Genomic DNA, 25,663 nt, shown 5'->3' on the forward strand with positions numbered 1-25,663 from the left:
GCATTAAAAAGACAAAAAAAAATTTTATTTGAATTTTTTTGTAAAGAAAAGCTGGAATTGTTATTGAAATTAATTTATTTAATAGCTATATTTTTCAACTTATTTTTTGCTTTTTTAAATCGAGTTACTTTTAGATGAAAATTTACTATTGATCGACATATTTTTAAAACCAATTTAATGATTTGTAACAGTTCAGACTTGATTTCTGGTTAATTGAAATTAATTACTACTTGACAATTTTAACAACTCTGTCTTTATGTATTCCATAATAATAAACCAAATGTTGCGCATTTTCTAAATTTAGTTTTTTGCACTCACCTCTTAATAATTTAGTATTATACATTTTAGTCTCAGTTAAGTTAGGGTTGATAAAAACATTGCTAAACCCGCTTGAATTTTTAAAGATTTTCCCAGCTTTTAAAATAGAATTTTGTTCGTTTTTATTATTAAGGATGGTGGTTCTTTATCAGATTTAGATTTAAGCCTTATAATTTGTTTAGCTTCAATATTTGAGTTGATTGAATTAAACAAATCTTTTTATGCAATCATGCCAAAAATTATTACATTATTTTCCCTTTTCTTCCTTTCTTTCATTTCAGCAGCAATACCATTCATACCTTGTAATTGCTCAACTGACTTTTTTATTGGTGTTCTGCCACTAACAATGTTTGCCCAAGATTTTGAGGTTGGTGTGCTTGGAGACTTGAAGTTTTCTAAAGCTTTCTAACAAATGCGAATTGCAATTTTTTAGCTCATCGATTGTCTTGTTTAACGCTCCAATTATTTTATCTTGCTTGGCTTTATAAGTAATGAACTCAGTTGACTAAAGATTTACCATTATTACTTGTTTTAACTTTATTAAAACTTTTTTATGTGTTGTAATTTTGTTGATAAAAACGTAAGCAAAAGCATGTTTTGTCACTTTAAAAGAGGAAGTCAAAAAAAATAAATAAAAATAAAAACATGGAGTATATATATATAATAGTAATAATTATGTTGATAAATACCAGTACAGAGTGCTCAATACAGAGTAGAGCAAATTATATTACGTAAAATTAAATAATAACACCTGGTAATTAAACAAACATGACTCCGAGTTTCACACCTAAGGTGATCATTAGATGTTACCACCAGAGTAATCATCAGGGTAACAAAAGATTTCCTAAAACTCGAAGTCATGTTTCTTTAATTACCAGTTATTATTATTTAATTTTACATAACACATATTACATATACATATATATATATATACATATATATATATATATATATATATATATATATATATATATATATATATATATATATATATATATATATATATTAGGGTGTTGACTTTTGATAAATTTTTGGTATCTCCAGTTTCCTGTATAAAAAACAGATGAACTTTAGTTTAAAAGTAACTTAAAAGTCATTGATTTTATTTAATTTTTGAAAAAGGTCACCCACCATGACCCTTGATTACACTCTGGCTCCCATATATCAGTGAATTTTTATTTCTTCAAAAGTATCTCAACCTGGGTCTTAAAAGAACCAGAATTTTATAGTGATTTCAAAATTCAAAATCTTTTATTCCCATTCTATTATGTTCCCTGATTGCAAATATATATACCAAAAAATTTACTGAATTTAATTTCAGCAATATGTAAATTTCTGGTTTTTGTTAAAAATCAAAAATTTACACATTTCTGTAATAAAGATAAATTATAAACTTTTTATTTAGTTTAAAGAAAAGCTTTTTTAAGTTTCTTCATGTAATCCCTGGTCACTAGCATTAAGTTTTGCTGCATATATTTAGACTTGCATTTACCTACAAAGTCCAGAATAAAACTCTTGTTTCTCTCTGCATAATCATTCATGCAAGTCAAATTTTAAACAGCATTGAACAACTTTGGAGCTTTAAACATACTCTTTGATATTGCTATACCTAAATTTGAACAGAAAGAGAATAGTAGAGAATAATCAGTTCTATCTAAATCAGAAAGGAGAGAAATATGTATACTACAAATGAGCTAGACCAATCATTACAAAAGAATTAGCATCTTCGGTTTAGAAGGATGGAGGAAACTCCATCCTTCTAAACCGAAGATGCTAATAAACTCCAGTGAACTTAAGATCTTCTTCCATATGTCTAGACCTGAATCTGGATATGAATTGATCTGAGATGATGAAAATTTACCTAATAGATTCAGTTGTTTTAATAAGTCTAAAATAATAATAAATATAAGTGCTAAAAATCCTGTTGACTGTACTGCTTTGATTTCTGCTTGATACAGAGTAGGGAAACGCTAACAAATTTTAATAGTGACTGCAATGTGCTACAATGAAACTGGTGTTAATCTAGAAAGAATTAGTCTATCAAAAAGTCCAATAAAAAGAAGTCCATAAAATAGGTTTTAGAGATTGAGATATTAAGAGACAACCTCAGGCAAAAAAAAATTATCAATGCTCTAAAGGGAAAGAAATTCTGTGTTCTTTTTTATGGAAAGCAGGTGAAACAGATTTAAAAAAGTTTACACATAACTGTTTCTGTAAAAAGGATAGCATTCAGTATTACATTACCCGATATGGATGACATTGATGACAATACTGACTTAACTCCTCCATCCTTCTAAACCGAAGATGCTAATTCTAAACTGATTTTTGTAATGATTGGTCCAACTCATTTGTAATGTTTCTCTCCTTTCTGATTTAGATAGAACTGATTATTTTCTACTCTAACTTTCTCAGAACAAAAATAAACCTGAAATACTTTCTGTTCCAATTTTGGTATAAAATATCAGAGTGCGTTACTCTCCTCTAAAAACTCATTCTCTATCTTTCAAAAATTATCACTTGATTTCCAGTTCAATGATTAATAGAACGCAGATGTGTGTACTTATTATGGAGTGTCAATATCCCTGACACTGGATCAACTGATAATAAAGATTTATTTTTTGTAAACTTCTTTTTTATAAACACCTATTAGAGTGTAGACAACCTATCTCTGTTCAGGAAACAATCTTTGCCTGTGCTTATGATTCTGAGGGCAGTACTGATCTAAAATAAAAATGGACTATTTATTTATTATGTTATTATTGTTCTTATATATTTTGCTTAATGGTGTCTTCTTTTTAGACATGTGGGGATGGGGAACAGAGATCTGATAGAATCTGTGTTGAAATCTAAACTTTTATTGCGCATTTATAAAAAAATTGAAATTTGTTCTACCTTAGATTTTAGAATCTTTATATATCTTCAATATTTCCAATAGTTGGCCACTGTTTGTTAAAAGCTCACTGATTGGGTACTTCAAGAGAAACAGCAGCCTCCTTGGATTAGTATACTTTTTTACTTTTTATACTTTTAGTATATACTTTCCCTTCTCATCGTTCTTCCATTTTTCTTTTTTTTAAGGCAAAACTCAATAAACTTTAGTTAACAACTTTATTGTTAGTTAATGTTTAAATAAATCATCATTTTTTTCATTCAAGTGTCACCAAAAATAAAATAACTACATTTTACAGAAAAAAAATACACTACGTGATATCTTTATAAATATTTTATATAATGTATATAAAATATTTATATTATTGAACATATATATACCACATAATTTTATTATAAAAAAATTAGTTTATTAGGCTCATCTTTTGATTGAAAGTTTTAAATTGTTACAATAAGTCGTTAAATTTAAATTGTTACAATAAGTCGTTAAACAATAGACAAAAAGCAGTTAAAATAAAATAATAGTAAACACAAAGGTTGTTTAATTAGTCACTAGCATCAACCCTCTGAGAATAAGGGTTTTCTGAATAGTCTTTAACACACTGGCCAAATCACTTGATTTTTAACTAGCCTAAAAACATTTTCCAAATCCTCTAGGAAAAAATGGCAGCAAAAATATAAAATTGTTGGGTTTGCATTTAAAAAAATCTCAAATTTTTTAAAAATTAAAAAAAAATTTTTTTTTTTACATATTACTGAAATTGAGGTCAAAACACGCTAACACACACACACACACACACACACACACACACACACACACACACACACACACACACACACACACACACACACACACACACACACACACACAGAATACATAAGCAACCAAGGAAAAATATCTATTTTTTAACTTCAATTACCAAAAACAGCATTTTTTCTAAATTAAATTTACTCTTAAAAACTAACTTCAATATGTTTAAATAAAAGTAAAATAAAATTTTTCTTGTTGCTGACTGTAACTTGAAAGGAAAATTAGACTGGCAAGCTGTAGTGGCATCATAAAATGTGTAAGACAATTATATCTCTTGGCCAAACATTAAATCAAACATCAAACATTTAATCAAATATCCTTTATATTGTCTTAAAAGTGTGGTTCTGACAATCTAATTATGACATTATCACAGTACAGACAATCATCTCTGGTGCAGTATTCCTATTTAATTTATTTCATTTATTACTTTTTAACTTCTGTTAAACAAACCACATCAAATCAAAATTCATATTAAATCAGAAACCACATTAAATCAGAAACTACATTAAACTAGAAATCATATTAAATCAGAAACAATATCAAATCACAAACCACATCAAATCAGAAACCATTATAAATCAGAAACCACATATGTTAAAACTACAAAAGAATTGCAAACCTAATAAACCAATTTTTGAAAAAAAAATTGAAAAGAAAAAGAAGAAAAAAATTTATTACTAGTAATAACTAATTTTAATGTATTTTTTTTTTAAAAAGCAAATATTAAATTACCAAACACTTGCTAATCCACATTTTGTAATAACTAACAGAAACAATTGGTTTCCATGAAACTGAGCAATTTTTGAATCCATAATTAATGGGGGAAATAATCTAAAATATATAATCATAAAAAATTGTTTTATTTTAAATACTAACACATATATTTTATTAGAAATTACTATAAATACTTTATTACACATACACAAACACACACGCACACACATATATATGTGTGTGTGCGTGTGTGTGTATGTGTAATAAAGTATTTATAGTAATTAAATATATATATATATATATATATTTAATTAAGGTGCATGCTGCAGGTATTTTTCACACACACACCCAAATATATATATATATATATTTACCATATATATATATATATATATATATATATATATATATATATATATATATATATATATATATATATATATATATATATATATATATATATATATATATATATATATATATATATATATATATATATATATATATATATGTATATATATATATATATATATATATATATATATATATATATATATATATATATATATATATATATATATATATATATATATATATATATATATATATATATATATATATATATATATATGATAAAGTGAATTAGTGCAAAATGAAAGTACATAAAAGAATAGTCTGTGGATTCAAATTTAGTTTTCCGACAAATGGGTGCATTCTTACAAATTTAAATGCCCAGGCCAAGCATGTGAATATTAAAGTCTTTATGAATTAAAGGAAGATAACCATCAATGCTAAGATCATAAGATGAGACAGCTGAACTTAAATTAGTTTCACAAAGAGCAAGTAGGTCTGGTGAACTTTGCAAAGGTAAGACTCAACAAAAGAAAATTTACTTCAAAGGCCACGAATATTAGTGAATGATGGATTTAGAGAACTAGGTGATGACAATGATTTTTGAGTTTTATAGTTTTTGATACTTTAGTCAATTTAGGATTTGTTAAAGAACTTGACTCAAAGCACAGATAGTACTCAGTATACTATTTAATAGTCCAAGCAATTGTCTCATTATTATTAATAAACTCTAAGCCATAACAAAGGACTCCAATTGTGGCTTTGACAATGCACACCAAAAAAATGAACAGGGATACTATCTATGTGCAACATGGTACTGTGAGTACTCTGATATGTTACAGCTGTTGATGGAATCAGGAAAAAATTTATTATAAGTACATCTTCGCCAGCCTACTAGATGAATAAGGGGTACAAAGCTGATCAGCAGATAGAATCTGCTTACCTCTTCAAATATATATATACTTTTTCTGATTTGGTTTATTAGTGTTCTCTTTAAAACTACAATTTATGGAAGAAACTTTTCTACTACCATGCAAGGCCATATATATGTATATATATATATATATGTATACACACATACATATATATATATATATATACATATATATATACACATATATATATATTTACACACACACACACACATATATATATATTTATACACACATATATATATATACACACACATATATATATATATACACACACACACACATATATATATATATACACACACACACACACACATATATATATATATATATATATATATATATATGCATGTGTGTATACATATATATATATATATACATATATATGGCCTTGCATGGTAGTAGAAAAGTTTCTTCCATAAATTGTAGTTTTAAAGAGAACACTAATAAACCAAATCAGAAAAAGTTTATAAACTTAAAGTTTTTTTTTTAATGATGGATTGCTTGCCCAAACCAAACTCTCAGTCGATGTAGTGGCACTTCCTTGTAGCAGCAGGCTATAAGATAGTTGACGTAGCAGCACTCCCATGTAGCAGTAGGTAAAAAGATAGTCGATGTAGCAAGGCTCCCTTGTAGCAACAGGCTATAGAATAGTCAATGTAGCAACACTCAGCGCATGTTTTAAAAAAGTAAAAATAAAAACACTATTAAAAAACTTTTTAGTTATTATTATTGCAATTTTTTAAAAAACGATAAAACTTAATGTAATTCCACATTACTTTAATTGTTTTAACTTTAAGACGATGTAGACTTTTTTTTTACCATGAAAGTCTTTTTCGACTATGATATAAGGATGTATATATATATATATATATATATATATATATATATATATATATATATATATATATATATATATATATATATATATATATATATAGTGCATGCGATCACATGCCTTGTTTTTCCACATTTAAAGTAATTTATTTAGACAAACTGGCCATGGCAGTTTGCTTCTTTTAACTTATAAACCATTTCAATAATTTGCGGCAAAAAGCTAAACTTATCTACCAAGAAAAAAAAAACAATCCTAAAAAAAGGAAACAAAATTGTAACGAAATGTCAAGTTTAATTACATAACACACCCTGTAAATATCCATGGCTAACATCACCCGAAAGGACCGAACAAATCCTTTTAGATGGGCATTATATAGACCTAGTGTGAACATTTAGAGCTGTTTTTGAAATCTTTTAACTACGTCCGAGCCATTTTTTTCATTTTTAAGTTACATAGTGAAAATAACCAAAATCCAAGATTTTCCAAAAAAATAAACAGCTCAAAATCATAAATTACAGTGATTTTTTTAAGTTGTAGGTATATAGAGATCATAATAAAATAATTTTAAGTCATTTCAAACATCCCAGAAGGTCAAATAATTATTGGAAATTAAAAAAAATGAATTTCATTTGAATTTAGTTACTTTGTAATGACTAAGCATCAGCAATGATTTTATGTACATGTACGCATGCACACACGCATGCACGCACGCATGCATGCACTAACTTTTCAAATTAAAAAGGGTTAAATCCTTCCCTGTCATCCCCCTTCCATTGGCATGAAGTACACAATAAGATTATGTACACAAAAAAATTGTTTACACATAAAGATTATCATGAAATTTATGAAATAAAAAACATTCATAATTATTTTTCCTTGTTGAATGAAGATCATTTTTTAAAATGAAGACATAAAGCATCAAAAATGCCAAATAAAGCATAAACACATGAAGAATGCAGAAAGTCTGTTTGTTTTCTTTGCATGAGGAAAGGAGACCGAGAGTTAAATGACTTTATCATTGGAAGAATTCACAAATTGTTGAAAACAGACATTGACTTTGCAGATGAAAGAGTCCCACAGGCTATTTGCAATGCTTGCCGAACTCTCTTGCAAAAAAGAGATGCTGGGGACATGAGTGTTTCACTTCCTGCAATCTACAACTTTTCTGCAATCATTGTCAAGCCTTTGACATGAACATCTGGTCCATGTGACTGCCTCATTTGCCAAATAGCAAAACTCAAGCTCAACCTGAAACAACCCAATGGCACCAAAAGAACAGAACAGAAACCTTGACCAAGGTGAATCTTCTAAGCCTGGCCCTTCACCAAAGTCCCGCTTACAGTCATCAGAGAAAAGATGCGCACAATGTTTGTCCATTCTTGCAAGAGGTTTCAGACATTCATGCACAATCGGAACAAGACACCAAAACTTGCAAGCATTGGTCCAGTCAGATCCTGTTGGTGCTGAGCAAATTGCATCTGCCATCATCAGCTCAAAGGATGCATCTCCTGGAGGAACTGTCCGGCTGAGTCAAGCAAGAGGAGGGCAGTTATTTCCATTAACACCAGGTAATAATAAACTTCTGTGGGAATCACTTTTACTCATAACTATTGTTGTTGTAATCATTCACAAGTAACAAAAAGTTGTTAAATTTATTTCATTTGCTTTTTAGGCCCAGCATCTGCACGCAAATCAACCAGTTCAACACTTACAATGCAAAGCTTGTTAAATGTTCAGTTGAACACAGGACTATCCAACACAGGAATGCGACAACTTGCCTCAACACTTAACAAAGCAACAGAAACTCGACTAGTTGAGCCATTTTTCCAGCAAAAGTTTGCTGCTGTAGGAAAATCGTTGAATGATTTCTTTCAACTATCAGTTGTCAACATTTCAGCAGAAAAAGGAAAAGCTGAAGAGAAGAGAACAATCATTCACTGCAAAAATCTTGAGGACTTAACCAACAAGGTGTTGTTGTCAAGGGAATACGGCTCCAATCATTTTGTCAAGCTTGGCATTGATGGAGGAGGATCATTCTTGAAAATGAGCTTAGCAGTTATCAAGGTAACTGATGAAGATGATGAAACAAGAAGTCCTCAACAAAAAAGTCTTCGCTTGCTGACAAGCTCATCTGCCCGAGACACAGGTGTCAAACGGCAGCTCATAGTTGCCATCGCTGAAAATGTTTCTGAAACATATGAGAACGTCAAATTGATGATGAACATCATTCAATTAAATAATGTTTCTTTCTGCATTTCATGCGATTCCAAGATGGCCAACATCATTTGCAGAATTCAATCCCATTCAAGCAAACACCCTTGTTGCTGGTGCAACATTGATTCTGACAATCTCTCAGAATGTGGAACATCCAGAAGTTTCGGATCAATCAAGGATAGATTTGAAGCCTATGTTGCAGCTGGATCGGATACAAAATCAGCAAAAGATTTTGACAATGTAATCCATCCACCACTGATTAAAATGGATGACTCAACACTCATTTTGGATGTGATTCCACCAATGGAACTCCATCTTCTTCTTGGAATTGTCAATCATCTTTTCAAGATGATTGACAATTCAGCCATACCATGGCGGACACTTTGCTGGCAATGAATGTCATAAGCTTTTGCAAAATCTTGACATTCTCCAAAGAATGGCAGAAAAAGCTTGTGCCTATCAAGCATTTGGTTTCATTGAAACTCTAAGACATTTCAAAGAAGTTGTCACTTCATGCTTTGGAACAACTCTGCAGGAAAATTATAAAGAAACGATTCAGAAGTTTAAAACTTCTTTCCTATTCTTGCCAATATCGGTGACACCTAAGGTCCATGCTGTTTTCAACCATGTTTCTGAATTTGTAGAAAAACATCAAACCTCCCTCGGAATCTTCAGCAAACAAGCAACCGAAGCAATGCATTCAAGGTTCAAGGTTCACTGGGAGCGGTACAAGCGCATCCCAACTCATCCAGAATATGGAAAACAACTCTTCAATTGTGTTGTTGACTATAACAGCAAGCATCTGTAACAAACAACAACTACAAACTCAACTTTTTCAGAAATATATGTTTTGCACTAAAAAAAATTAGAAATTGTAAATTTTAGAATTTTTTGAGAAATTTAAAAACTGTTTTTGGATTATGCATTTTGTGAAGAAAGCTTTTAATTCTAGTCTCAAATTTGCAATATGTAAGAATCTGTTTATTTTTTATCATAAATATTGTCCAGACCAAGCAAGTTGTGAAAATATACTTTATGGAATTTTACACTTTGCGGTTATTTTACCATAGAAGGTTAAAATGAGAAAAATGGCTCTGACAAACTTTTGGATGTTTGAAATGACTTAAAATTATTTTATTATGATCTCTATATACCTATAACTTAAAAAAATCACTGTAATTTATGATTTTGAGCTGTTTATTTTTTTGGAAAATCTTGGATTTTGGTTATTTTCACTATATAACTTAAAAATGAAAAAAATGGCTCGGACGTAGTTAAAAGATTTCAAAAACAGCTCTAAATGTTCACACTAGGTCTATATAATGCCCATCTAAAAGGATTTGTTCGGTTCTTTCAGGTGATGTTAGCCATGGATATTTACAGGGTGTTATAAACTAGAAAATTTAATAATTAAAAAAAAGAAAATAACAATTTTTTTTTTTTTTATAAAATTTATACAACTTTTGTATTCATTTTTTTAGAGTCGTTGTTGAAAAAAACATCTTTTATGACAATTTAACAACAATTGAAAGTTTTGATATGCAATTTATTCACAACTTTTATTACTCCATATAATTAAGAAACTATTTTGCTATGTACGCTTAAACTATGTGAAACTTTGTTTTGTTTTTTTCTTACGCTTATTCGTTTTGTAAGTCTTTTCACTTTTAAAAATGAATCGATGTATACAAAAACGTTCTAAGTCATAAAAACTATTTTTTCGGGGAACGAGAAAAAACTTATTAAATCCAAAATTATTATTTTAATAAATTCAAAAAAAAAAATCTGAGTGCTATTTGACATCTTTAAATATTAGATTTGTTAAAAAATATATCAAAATTTGTGATATATATATGTGTTATACATAGTTAAAGTTGTCTGACTTAAAAATAGTTTTTACGACTTGGAACGTTTTTGTATACATCGATTCAAATGTTTTTGCTATATTTGACGTTTTTTTCTGAATACTTATATAATAGGAAAATAAGAAAATAAATTGTAATTTATTTGTAAAATATATTATTTGATTAATAATATTTTGTAATGACGGAATAAGTTAAAAAAAAGAATAACATGGTTTCTTTAATAAATCTATTTACCGCATTTGATACAAATTAACAGAGACAATAAACACAATGATTGCTTTATTTAAAAAAATGTATTTAAAAACTCAAAAAAAAGTTTTAAATAGGCTCCTAAACATTTCGTTAAAAAAGTTCAGTAAAGTAACAATGCACTAGCCCACAAGCTTTTGCAGCATTGTCGATAATAAAAGTTCATCAGGAAATAACAGTTCATAATAGTTCATAATAATAATAGTTCATAATAATAATAGTTCATCAGGAAATAACAGTTCATAATAGTTCATCATAATAATAGTTCATAATAATAATAGTTCATCAGGAAATAACAGTTCATAATAGTTCATAATAATAATAGTTCGTAATAATAATAGTTCATCAGAAAATAAGCTATCTGGTTTTAAATGGACAATTTGGATAATCCTACAAAAGTGTAGACTATTTCAATGGAAGTATTGAAAACAACCAAATATTTTATATTTAAATATTAGTATTAATGACTTTTTATTTTTTTACATGAAAAACTTGTTAAAAAAAAAAATAATTTTTTTTTACAAATAAATAGCAATTAGTTTTATCACTTTCCTGCGCATTGATAAAAACAGTAAAGTTTAGCAAAAATATTTGAAAAACAAATATAAAAATTGTCTGTGTTTCTAGCGCAAACTATAAAGTATTTTCCTAATATACTGACTAAAAAAAGTCGCAAAAAATTGTATTTCAAAAAATACTTTTATTTTCGTTTTAAACTTATCTACTCTTTTCCTCGACTTGTATTAATTTTGGTGGTGAAAAATAACAAACGCCCTAAAAACAAGAAAACAAAAACAGTAAAATGAAGGTACAAAAGAAAGGTACAAAAGGATACTCAAAGTTTTGCAGACTTGGTGCTTCCTCCAATTTCCTCATCCATCACCACATGCAGAATCTTATCAAGCACATGATGCTGGCAAAAAATAAACAATGGTTTGTCAAATTCTTTCACTGAAAATATTTGTGAAAGTCTTACAACTGCACCATTCTTTTAACCAGCGTTAAAACTTGTTGTGTCAGCCACTTGCCTCCACGGCACTCTATAAATTATATTCCTCAAGAACTGTCGAAATTCCATCAGCTATAGTTTCTGTCTTTCAAACACAGTTCAGCCAAATTATCTTTCATTCTTTCGTTTTTCAATCTACAATCTAATATTCATTTTAATTAAGTTGCTTTCCATCAAAATGTGGAGACCACCATTAAGTATTTAAGTTTTTCATTATTTCTTTGTTTAGTTTAAAAGAAACCTTGAATACATAGATATAAACTCTGGATTGACTGGGTGTTGGAATATTAACTCCATTAAGTGTCAATTACTTGCATATTTTGGCATACTCTTGTTAATCTCACTAAGTTCATGGCAACTTTACTCTTGTTATGTTTTCATTTTAGTAGGCAAGTTTATTTGTTGTCATCATAATCATCATTGTTTTCATATTCACTTTTTATAACTCCAGATTTATATCATCAGTTGAGAAATCGTATGATAAAGATGTAGATGGTTTGTCGGGTAATTTTCTTCTCTTTGAAGGATGAATTGTTTCCTTACAGGTAGCATGACCATCTTTTCTTCGACTTTATATTTGTAGTTATTTATTTTCAGCTGATAACCATACTCCATTAGCTTTTGTGATATCAAAGAGTTTATCTAATGCATCGTATTTTCCTCATTTAACACATTCATCGTAAGTTTTTAACACAAATGATAGTTTTGCTTGTATTACTTGATTGGATACATGTGAAAAATTAAATTTATTCTTCCATAAACTTTGAACTTCTTTGTTAATGTTCACTATTCTTTTCTTTCATCCTTTGATTTCAGCTCCAAGAAACTGGTATCTCCCAACTACTTGCCTTTTGAGTGGTATTCTGTATTTTTCTCTGAGTGAAAATTCTTGTAAAGGCACAGTGCCCCATTTTTTGTGACTGCTGAAATTTCATCAAATTTTTGGCTCAAATGTTTTTATTCTTCCCTACAGTGTTAAAACTTTTTTCTTGTGACATTGTCTATTAAGTTATAAAATTGCTTTCAATGTTTAAATTAATGTAAACTGTGCAATGCATATACTTTTACATATTTCAGTATAGCAGGTGTGTAAGTCCAGTAACAGTATTTAACAATCATTAAATAAAATCTGCTTAATTTATTTGTCAGTCCCAATTAAAAGGTTACCTCTGTCTCTGTCTAAATCACTTTCTTAACCTTATCAATTTGTCATTTGACAACAACAAGAAAAACTAGTGCAGAAATCGCTTATGTAGTCTTGGTAATATATATATATATATATATATATATATATATATATATATATATATATATATATATATATATATATATATATATATATATATATATATATATATATATATATATATATATATATATATATATATATATATATATATATATATATATATATATATATATATATATATATATATATATATATATATATATATATATATATATATATATATATATATATGCTTAGATGTTGTCCGAAAGTTTTTTCCATATTTTGTTGACAAAAAGTAAAAATTAAAATGCAAGACCGGAATTTTTTTTTTTTAATAATGATAGACTGCCTGCCCCAACCAAACCCTCAGTCGATGTAGCAGCACTCCCTTGCGGGTCAGGCTATTTGTCAGTCGATGTAGCAGCACTCCCTTGCGAGTCAGGCTATTTGTCAGTCGATGTAGCAGCACTCCCTTGCGAGTCAGGCTATTTGTCAGTCGATGTAGCAGTACTCCCTTGCGAGTCAGGCTATAAGATAGTCGATGTAGCAACACTCCGCGCATGATTTACAGTAAAAAAAAAAAAAATAAAAACATTTTATTAAAAAAAATGAAAATAAAAACATTTTATTAAAAAAAATAAAAATAAAAACATTGTTTATATTGTTAAAAACATTCAGAATGTTTTTAAAAACATTCTGGTCAATTAAATTTGCGTTTTTGTGGTTTTTTTATATAACAATTAATTTGTAATTAAATTAATGGTTTTGACTTTCGTCCAACACGAAAATGTTGGACGAAAGTCAAAAGTAATTAAAAGTGACGTATGTGTTGGCGTAAGAATCACTTTTTTCCTTCCGCTCTTCCCAAAGCCAACAAACTATAGATCTATATATATATATATATATATATATATATATATATATATATATATATATATATATATATATATATATATATATATATATATATATATATATGTATGTATATATTTAATATTACAATATCCTTTTATTGTAACAGTTTTATTTTTACTTCTAACTTTACCGGTTTATATTTCATTTTTTCTTTTTATAGAACTAGGCACTTCAACGAGTATTATAAAATAAACTTAAATAATATACAATAACATAAATTAAACATACCTTCTGCCCTTTTGTGAAAAAACATGAACAGTGCAATCTATGCATGCAACACCAACAAATTTTCTTTAAATAAAATAAACATATACTAAAGATAATAATTTAATAAAAAAAAACACAACTATAATTTAAATAAAGAAGAAATTTTCTTAACATTCATAAAACAATTATTAGTAATTTAAAATAATATTTAAAACCTACTCATTAGCCACAAGCCCATTAATAGGACAAGAAACACATGTCTCCCATTGGACTACCTTTTCAATAAAACATCTAATAAAATGCAGACCTATAACATAATAGGAATCTGTAAAAATTTTCTATCCAGATAAATAACTTTTAGTCAATAACTTTTGTCAAAGCAGATGTAAACCAACAATTATTTAAGATTCTTCAAACAACTTTAAAATTTTAAAATTTAAATTTGTTTCATTTACCCCTAACAAATTTCATCCCAAAATCATTACTGTCATTATTAGATAAATGCTTTTAAAATAAAAAGTAAAACTGTCTAAGATAAAAAAGTAATTCTAGCAACAGTTTAATGCAAACTTCAAAACAAATATATCTAACTCTAGACCTGTATGCTACATGTGTGTACATATATTAACTTATCTCTGTATCAATCAGTGTATATACAACTATTTATATCTGCTCTTATACAAAAGTAAAGGGGTATACATTTACTCATGCATTATGTACACCTTACCACTATGCATCAGTAGTAAATATCCTGTATATAGTAACTATACAGCATATAAATATATATATATATATGCATGGATGTGTGTGCATATATATATATATATATATGTATATATATATATATATATATATATATATATATATATATATATATATATATAAATATATATACATATATATATATATATATATATACATATACATATACACACACACACACACACACACACACACACACACACACACACACACACACACACACACACACACACACACACACACACACACACACAAAAATATATATAAATATATATAAATTATGTTAGTGTATTCTACAAATAGAATGCTCAATGTTCTTAAAGAACAGAGCAATAATAAATTAGTAAAAATACTTCTCTAGTTTTCTTCGACAGCTTGTTTCTCCAGGAAGCTTCCTGATGAACCTACTGATGGAGAAACAAGCTGTCGCAGAAAACTAGATAAGTGTTTTTACTAATTTATATATATATATATATATATATATATATATATATATATATATATATATATATATATATATATATATATATATATATATATATATATATATATATATATATATATATATATATATATATATATATATATATATATATATATATATATATATAAAATAGTAAAAACACTTATCTAGTTTTCTGCGACAGCTTGTTTCTCCATCAGTAGGTTCTCTCTCTATATATATAGAGAGAGAGTGTGTGAGAGAGAGAGCGAGAGTATACAGTATTTAATCTGTACTATTTAAATTGTGCTGTATTTATCTCTTTATATTAATGCTGAAATTAATAGTAGGAGTTTTAGTAGCAGTAGTGCTCACTTGTGCGTTTTTGACACAGAAATCTTGGCAGCCATTGCAACCGAGGTAAGGGCAAGAAAGAGTGGCGCACTTTTTATAAGAAAATGTGACTGAAAGTGTATGCAAATGTTTATCTTATGTAAACTTCAAATTATTAATGTTAAAACATATATCAAGTTTAACAGTTTTACTTTTACTTGAAAATTGCAATATCTTTAACTTTGATTTAGAGCATTTATTTGTTGTTTTATAAAGTTTTTTGTATTTTAAATAGTATTAAAATATTTTGGATACATTACTCCTTAGTGGCCGAAGTGATTAGCTCACAGTGTTTCAGAAATGCATTGCCATGGTTCAAATCCTTTTGCATTAGACTTTTTTGAGTCTTTCAATTTTTTTAAATACAAACTAAAACATTATATACATTATTATTATTGTCTTTGGGTAATTAGTTAAGCCTGTCGTTTAACACACAATAGACACAACATTTTTTCTTGTAGGAAAAAAGATTTACATTCAAACTTTTATTTTCTTCAAAATTAATTAATGGAGTCCTAATAAGCTGTGGATGGTCTGAAAAAAAAATTAATAAGCCCGCCCCTGTTTTTTTTTATAGAAGTTTACAATTTTGCAATAATAAGTATTGAACATTATAATTATCAACTCAAAACAAAGATTTTAAAGAATTTATATTTTATACTACTTACTAAAATATACTGAAATGAAACAACTTTCTAAAGATTAAGTATAGAAATGGTCAGTGTGGATTAGACTTACGTCAGTGTGACCATTACCCAAATTATACAGGTCATAGTAAGTCCATTATTACACATATTCAATTTCCACTTGTTTTTTAAACTTTTTATACCAATATTTTTTTTTTTGTTAATTCACCTTCTTAAGTCTGTTAAGACCACTATAGACGAGGAGGCTACTTAATTATGGTTATAACCCTCTCTCAACTCTATATCTTTGAAACACGAACCTTGACGAACAAAGCTGCTGCGCGAAAAAACAAGTTGAGCGTAGTACTATCAAGGACATGGTGGGGATCGAATGATGATTAATGAACACATTTCAAGCCGGTATTCTAAATATTAGTTAGAGGGCTACTAATATCCAAACCGCTGATAAATATATTATATATATTAAACCTATTTTTATTTCCACATGATTTTACTTATTATACCGTTTTTAACTAATCAATACACTTCAAATAATCAATACATCACAAACAACTCATACCTGAAGACATAACTTCCTAATATTATTTCTGCACTCTTAATCTAAAAACGTGCTCTTTAATTTTTCAGAAAAAGAAGAAAAAGTATGTAGCAGTCCTCCTTTGCGGCAGCAGGCTATAAAATAGTCAATGTATGTACTGAAGCCTCCGCAGCTACCTCTTTTCAACATGATGTCATCAGTGTGTGTCTAATGCTGCATTTAAATGTGTATATATATATATATATATATATATATATATATATATATATATATACATATATATATATATACTAGAGCGCTATCATGCGCACTTTTTCGACTTTAACATTCATTTTTTCAACCTAAAACAGCAATTTTATATATTTCGCGTGTGTCTAATAGCGCTTCCATTATAATATATATATATATATATATATATATATATATATATATATATATATATATATATATATATATATATATATATATATATATATATATATATATATATATATATATATATATATATATATATATATAAATAATCAAATTTATATATATATAAGTATATAAATATATATATATATATATTTATATATATATATATATATATTTATATACATATATATATATATATTTATTTATAAATATATATATATATGTATAAAAAAAAAAGTCAATATTTTATAAATATTTATAAAATATTGACTTTTTTTATTTTCATCTTAAAAACAATAGTTTTTAGGCGATGATATCTGAAAAAAAAATAAAAATATATATATATATATATATATATATATATATATATATATATATATATAAATAAATAATCAAATTTATATATATATAAGTATATAAATATATATATATATATACTTATATATATATATATATATATATATATATATATATATTTATATACATATATATATATATATATTTATTTATAAATATATATATATATGTATAAAAAAAAAAGTCAATATTTTATAAATATTTATAAAATATTGACTTTTTTTATTTTCATCTTAAAAACAATAGTTTTTAGGCGATGATATCTGAAAAAAAAATAAAAAAAAAATATATATATATATATATATATATATATATATATATATATATATATATATATATATATATATAGGGTGGTTCAAAAACAACTTTTTTAAAAATAGTCTGCTGCACAACTGCACTTAACTAAATGTGTTTTATATAATACAAAAACACTAGGTTTAAAATTTTTTTGAATAAATAATATTTTTAGGGGTGCCTTGAGATCCTTAAAATTTGACAGGTCCCTAATATTTTGAAAAAAAAAAGTTTTCCTAAAGTATGTCAACCTGGTACTCAAAAGGAGCTTTTCCGATATAATCACCTCAAAACTATTGTTTTTAAGATGAAAATAAAAAGTCAATATATTAAAGTCTTTTTAAAATAATTTTTTTAAACACATTTTTTATGTAAATTGATTATTATTTTTGAAGTTTTTATATAATTTTGCTTCTTTTGAGTACCAGGTTGACATACTTTAGGAAAACTTTTTTTTTTTCAAAATATTAGGGACCTGTCAAATCAAAAAATAGTTAAGTGCAGCAGACTATTTTAAATAAAGTTGTTTTTTGAACCACCCTAATATATATATATATATATAAATATATATATATATATATATATATATATATATATATATATATATATATATATATATATATATATATATATATATATATATATATATATATATACGATACCCATGCTCACTTCAATATAAAAGAAAAACAAGAACTGTTTCTTAAAACTTTAAATGAACAAAACCCCTCCATAAAATATACTGTTGAACTTGAAAACGGAAGAAAACAACTTAACTTTTTTGATATAACTTTTTAAATACAATGAATGGACTTTATGAATTTCAAATACACCGTAAGGATGCGATAACCAATGTTTAAATAAAATCAAACTCTAACATCAACCCAAGCATAATTATTGGCGTCTTTAAAGGGTTTCTTTGTAGAGCAAAACAAATCTGCTCCCAAAAACACCTCTCAAAATAATTGATTTCCTCATAATTTTTAGAACATTTTTAGAAAAAAGCTATAACAAAAGTAATCTTATTAAAATAACCAAAAACTATTTAGACCGAGTTTCAAAAAATACTACATCTAAACAATTAAATAAGCAGTTTGTTAAACTACCTTGGATACTTATTATTGGCCCTAAATTCTGAAGAGAATTTAAAAAACAAAACATCAGAGTTATATTTACTTCACCTCCCAATTTAAATAACATACTATGCAATAACAAAACAAAACTACCACCGAACTCGAATCCGGGTGTTTACAAGCTTAAATACTCATGTGGAAATATATATACTGGTGAGACCAAAAAGAAAATCTTTTCAAGAAGTGGGGAACACCAAAGAGCCTGAAAAAATCAAAAATGGTCGAGTTCAGGAGCCACGGAACATTCTAGAACATGCCGTGGTACTTTTGATTGGCTGAATCCTAAATTCTTGGCAGTCAGAATACAGGATAAGAAAAGTTAGAGAATCCCTGAAGAGATATAAAGCAAGAATTTGACACAAGATAGGTATTGGGCAACCTGTTTTAAATAGAGATGACGGGGATAATGTGAAAACAAAAACTTGGGGACCAATTTTGACAAAAATTTAACTGATGCCACTTTAATATTACTTGATTGGTTTTTATACTTTACGCTTTTTAATGTCTTCTTTTTAAACGGTTGGTTTTATGTTGTTTTGTAACATTTTTTTTTTTTTTTCACTACCTGATGACGCTTTTTTTTTTTTTCATTATCTGATGACCTGACCACAATAGGTCAACGAAATATCGTAAATATATTTAAAAAAATAGTTATACGCTGCCTTTTTTATTAAAATAAACTTATTTATAAACAATCGTATAACAAGATATGACTTTTAAAGATATATATATATATATATATATATATATATATATATATATATATATATATATATATATATATATATATATATATATACATATACATATACATAATTTTTTTCTACTGCTTACTAAAAAATATTGAAGTAAGATTTATGTATAAAATATGTCAGTGTGGAAGAGGCTTAAAAACACTGGTACTTTTACAGGTCTCGTCAGCTAGTTAGCATCATTATTCCACTTATAAATGAATATTACAATAGTAAAAAAATAAAATAAAAACTAATGGGAACAAATCTTTACAAAAACTACAATGGATCAGAGTGTGTCAAAATCCCTGAAAATTGCTTTTAACTATTTTAAAGTTTATTTAACGAAGCTTGTAAAAGATATAAATATAAGCAAATATTTCATAATGTTTTCAAACAATAGATTAAAAAAAAAGAAGCTATTTTTATAATTGTTTTTCTGATTCAGCCTAATATGTAAACTAAAAAATATCATAACAGTTATTTTTTATAAATTTCATCTTGCATAGTAACATGGCAACAACATGGCAACGAAGATGCTCAATAGAAAGATTTGCTTATTATGATTGTTTAGAAAAAAAAAGATATTTTAAAGAATAAATTAACGCAAACCTGTATTTTCTGATAAATTTTCCAATTGATTTTCAACTTCTATTGTTGTGTTGATCTTTTGTTGGCTAAATGAAGTTAGATTTACCTAAAATGAAGTGAATAATTTACCTTGAACAAAATTCACAAATAATTTTGACTCATAAATAATCAAATTTAAACAGATAAATAATAAAAACTTTTTGAAAAAAAAAAGCTTTTACCTGTACTGAATAAAACTTTTCAGGCTCAAGAGCAGGAATAGAAACTGGAAGTACACGAGAAGGAGTATTTTCTAATGATTCATTTGACTTGCCAAACTAATAAAAAATATGTTTAGTTTTTTTTATTATTCTATTTTGTCTGAAACACTGTTGAATTAAAGTTGACATTTAAAAATTAAATTGTACATATATATAACAAGTCAGTATCCTATATAAATATGTTGTGTTTATATATATATATATATATATATATATATATATATATATATATATATATATATATATATATATATATATATATATATATATATATATATATATATATATATATATATATATATATATATATATATATATAGTTTACCCTTTTGGGGGGCATCAGTACATACATCAACTGAGGGTTTGGGTAGGTATTATTTAGATAAATGCACAAATCTATATGGTAAGAATTATAATTTCTGCACTTTTTAGGCAAGTTCACAACTTTATATAAACTTGAGAACTTACTTATTAAAGTGCTTGTACTTAGGGTTTTGTGTTGAACACCACTCTTACTAATCTATATCATTTTTATTTATTCATTATTATTAAGCCTGGATTTGTAGCATTTAAACCAACTAAAAAGTTATTTTAAAATACAAACTTCAAAAAGGTCTGATTAAATTTGATTTAATAAAATTTTATTATTACCAAGCAATAAAATGTAATGACAGCACCTGGTTCGCCATGGTGACTAATAACAAAAAAAAACCTATTTACCACTTTGTAATAAACTCACGAAGAAACTTTTTATTTTAGAAATAATTATTTTTTAATTAGTGTAGTGATCTGGGAATCCTCAAACACCAAGGTTATTTTTCTAAAGACATATATAAAACCTCTTTAACACTATTATAGATACTAGCCAAGTTATTACTTGCTATTAATTTGTTACTAATTCCTCGCCTGAGATTAATATTCATGCCAACATGTATTAAAATTTGTATAACAAATTTTAAGGTCCCCTAGTATTTAAGGTATTTGAAACAGCCAACAAAATTGGGACCCCAAAACTTATCAAACTTTTTTTTTGCTTAAATTCATTTTTTATATAAATTGTCAATTTTCAAATCAAGGTGCAAGTTCAATTTCTAAAATTGATATAATATGAACCACCCTAATATATATGTATAAAATCAAGAATAAAAAAGAAACAAATATGAATAAAAAACTATATAAAATAAAAATATACCGGTGAAAGTAAAAGATCTATACTTCTTTCTTTTTTCTTTTTGCTTTTTTTATACAAATTATCTTCTGCTTTTCTTTTAACTCCAGCATTATTTACATTAGATACACTTTTTGTAACAGTTGATGCAACTGTTGATGCAACTGTTGGTGTCTGTACTATAGATGTGGCAACACTTACAGTGTTTGATGATATGCTATTCAATGGGGTAGATTGATTACTAAAGAAAGTAAATTATTTCAAAATTTAAAAAGTTTATCTCTGACATATATTAGTATTTCAAACAGTAGTAGTAGTAGTAGTAGTAGTAGTAGTAGTAGTAGTAGTAGTAGTAGTAGTAGTAGTAGTAGTAGTAGTAGTAGTAGTAAATTCAAATAATTTAGAGCAGAAAAGGATAGGAAACTCTTGGCACTCGACTAATAATAGTCTAATCTGATGTATTTGTTACACAAAATAGACTTCATTTTATGACTAGAAAATAACACGTACATGCTACTTTAATCATAAAATGAAGGCACCTGTTATTTTATAGTCAGGCACCTGGATAAAACAAAAAACCTTGTACAACAAAAATATACCAAACAAAAAGAACAAAAACAAAAGACTAGGTTGCAAAGTGTTTAAAAGTGACAAAAGACCAGGTTAAACTAGGTTAATGTTAAATGAAATTTATACCCTTAAATTCAAATGAAAAAAAGAATAAAAAACTTAAAAAGTTAAAAAATGAAAAACTAAAACAATCATTAGAAAATGATGAAGATGAAAAATATGATTTTGAGAAAAATGCAATTAAAAAAAAAAAAAAGAGAAGGTGAAAGTAGTTCAAAATTCTCAACTTTTTTTTCCTAATCTTTTACTTTCACTTTCCAATGTTTCACTTTCTCTTTCTAATATTTCATTTTGGTCACAAAAACCGTTTGAGTTGCTCTCAACTTTGTACGTCTTGCTTGTCTTTGTACTATATTGTTGCTTCAGATATGATTGCATAACAGTTGAGCCAGTATTGACTGATTTTAAACTTTTGATAATGAACAGAATAAAACTCATTATTATTTTCAAGATGTTTCAAGTTGCATTTTTATAATTCCCATCTTGGACACAACATAAAAGTTTTTTGTTTTTATTTTAAAGTCAATACATTTACCATTTTACATTTATTTTACATTACTACATTTTTTAAGGTGTATCCGCATTTATGCAATAATCCATTTAAAGTTACTTGCAACATTTGATGTTATGCAGTAATAATAATAGGTTTATTATTATTACTGCAAAAAATAATAGGTTTATTAATAATAATATTAATAATAATAGGTTTATTATTATTTTTATTGCTGTAATAATAATTGGTTGTAATAATAATAGGCTGCATTTTTCATGCTTCAACCAAACTTTGATAGACATTATGTGCAATGCATTAAAAATGTTTATAATCAATGATGGTTGCAAATAACTCCACAAAATTTTTAATGTTGATTATTCATTTAATGTTGATCATTTTTTATCCATTTCATTTCATGCAATTGTTACATGTGTGTTTATGTCAAATGATTTACATCCAACACAGTTATGTTTAATTAGATCATCTTTAGCAAAGCCAAAAGTTCTTTTTAGCAATAGTTGTAGGAAGAAAAAAAAAATCCCATTCACAACCATTGCAATAAATTTTTTTTGTCCATATTTTTTTGAAGAATCAAACTTCAAATTAACAAAATCTTCACATTTTGGACATTTAAGAAGCATTATTGCATTCTTCAGTAAAATAAAGCTCATAATAAAGTCTTATTTATATTTTGAGAACTCTGTATTCTTTGTTGAACAACTTTTGAAAGGATGATGACTTCTACATAATATGGGTGCATAAAGCGCATAAAACAAGAAGCAATAGCTACTTGTTTATAGACTTGATATTTGCATTAATAGATTGCATTGTTCTCAGAGACCTCTGGAAAGGTCTTTGCACATTTAGTATTGGAGTACTAAACAGAAAATATTATTAGCATATTTACAAAATTTTAAAAAATATTGAAGGGTATTAATGCACTAATTTTTCTAAAAAAAGTCAACAAAATAAATTTATTTTATAAAATAAAACTTACTTGAGTTTTTCAGTTAAAGTTTCCTAAAATTAAAAATAAATTAACATTTAAATTTATTAAAAATAAAAATATAAAAATAATAAAAAAATATTACAATTACTTATTTTTCATTTTTATATTGAAAATCATTTTTAAAGTTATAAAATATAAAATTAAACATAACTTAAATTTATTTAAATTTCGTTAAATTAATTTAATTTTTTCCTTAACTTATCTATTACACTATCTAATATTTTATTATCAAATAAATTAAATTTTATTTCTAAACTTTATGTACAAGTCATTTATAAATATTGCATTAAAAAAATTGCACACCTTAGTAGTTGAAATAACTGAAGGTGTCACTTCAATTTTGTCAGTATTTAAGGATGTGCCCACTATAGAAATACTACCAACACTTTTGCTGTAGAAAATTTTATAACAGTTTTATAGTAAGAAAAAAATTGGCTATTATATTGAATTTATATTTAAAAAAGATTTCCTATTGCAACAGTTGAAAAAAAAATTACTTATAATCTTGATGAGGTTCAACCAACATTGGCACAATTCGTCTTTTTCCATCTTTAGTCTTTGTTTCAGATTGCTTTTTCAAAACATCCTGGAAATTGATAAAAAAAAAAAAAAAAAGGATTGTGAAAAGTTAAAAAAAACTGACAACAACAATGATGTTGATCATCAAAAAAGTTAAAAAAATTTACAAAAAAAAAAGAAACCTCAGCAGCTGACTTCTCTAAAGAGCTACTTCGTAAAGTTCCTGCACAAAGCTTTACCTCTTAAAAAATAATATTTCAATAACAAGCATAAAACTAAAACAAGCATAAAATTGTAACCAAAAATCTTTTTGAGTAGATACAATAGAGCTGTACAACTTCATGTAAACCAAATTGCCGTAAATTAAATTCAGAAGAAAAGAAAAAAAAAGAAAATCAAAACCTTTATTTATTCCTTTTGAAAACTGCAATACTGAATTAGGTTCTGAACTTTGATTTAACTTGGTAATTTCGCTTCCTTTCTGTTCATTTATTTCTTCTGTTGCTTGTTGTTTCTGTTTCTGAAATTTATGAAATTCTGGGTTCTCCAACACAGAGGAGATTATTAATGATTTAGTGGCTTTGATACTTGTACCAAATGTTTTTTTATGGTAATTATACTAAACATTTTAAAATTTATAAATTAATAATCAAAAACTAAAAATTTATTATAAGGTAAAAAAAATTTAATTTTAAAGTATTTTGGTATAAATTAAAATAACTTTAAAATTTTCCAT

At 26.3% G+C, this 25,663-nt stretch overlaps 2 protein-coding genes across 2 annotated transcripts in view; one reads left to right on the top strand and one right to left on the bottom strand.

Moving 5' to 3' along the window:
• LOC100211109 (protein HIRA) overlaps nucleotides 1-25,663 on the bottom strand; it is a 59,736-nt gene that overhangs the window by 11,675 nt on the left and 22,398 nt on the right. The window contains exons 12-22 of the mRNA XM_065807354.1: nucleotides 25,330-25,546; nucleotides 25,110-25,168; nucleotides 24,906-24,994; nucleotides 24,712-24,799; nucleotides 24,397-24,419; nucleotides 22,301-22,517; nucleotides 21,070-21,165; nucleotides 20,870-20,954; nucleotides 14,763-14,850; nucleotides 14,565-14,627; nucleotides 4,751-4,849 (exon numbers count right to left, since the gene is read on the bottom strand). Coding sequence (XP_065663426.1) covers nucleotides 4,751-4,849; nucleotides 14,565-14,627; nucleotides 14,763-14,850; nucleotides 20,870-20,954; nucleotides 21,070-21,165; nucleotides 22,301-22,517; nucleotides 24,397-24,419; nucleotides 24,712-24,799; nucleotides 24,906-24,994; nucleotides 25,110-25,168; nucleotides 25,330-25,546 — 1,124 coding nt within the window. The remainder of the gene's footprint in view (nucleotides 1-4,750; nucleotides 4,850-14,564; nucleotides 14,628-14,762; nucleotides 14,851-20,869; nucleotides 20,955-21,069; nucleotides 21,166-22,300; nucleotides 22,518-24,396; nucleotides 24,420-24,711; nucleotides 24,800-24,905; nucleotides 24,995-25,109; nucleotides 25,169-25,329; nucleotides 25,547-25,663) is intronic.
• LOC136085688 (uncharacterized) lies at nucleotides 8,115-9,463 on the top strand. Its single transcript, XM_065806994.1, has 2 exons — nucleotides 8,115-8,421; nucleotides 8,526-9,463. The coding sequence occupies exons 1-2, from the start codon at nucleotides 8,115-8,117 to the stop codon at nucleotides 9,461-9,463; spliced, it is 1,245 nt and encodes a 414-aa protein (XP_065663066.1).

This window comes from Hydra vulgaris, chromosome 10 (genome assembly GCF_038396675.1).
Source record: "Hydra vulgaris chromosome 10, alternate assembly HydraT2T_AEP".
Classification (NCBI taxonomy): Eukaryota; Metazoa; Cnidaria; class Hydrozoa; order Anthoathecata; family Hydridae; genus Hydra; species Hydra vulgaris.

Bases quoted from the DNA above. Each gene is read 5' to 3' on its own strand.
- LOC136085688 (XM_065806994.1), top strand. From the start codon at position 8,115: ATGGCACCAAAAGAACAGAACAGAAACCTTGACCAAGGTGAATCTTCT. The intron at 8,422-8,525 runs GTAATAATAAAC...TTTGCTTTTTAG, and splicing joins GTTATTTCCATTAACACCAG to GCCCAGCATCTGCACGCAAA.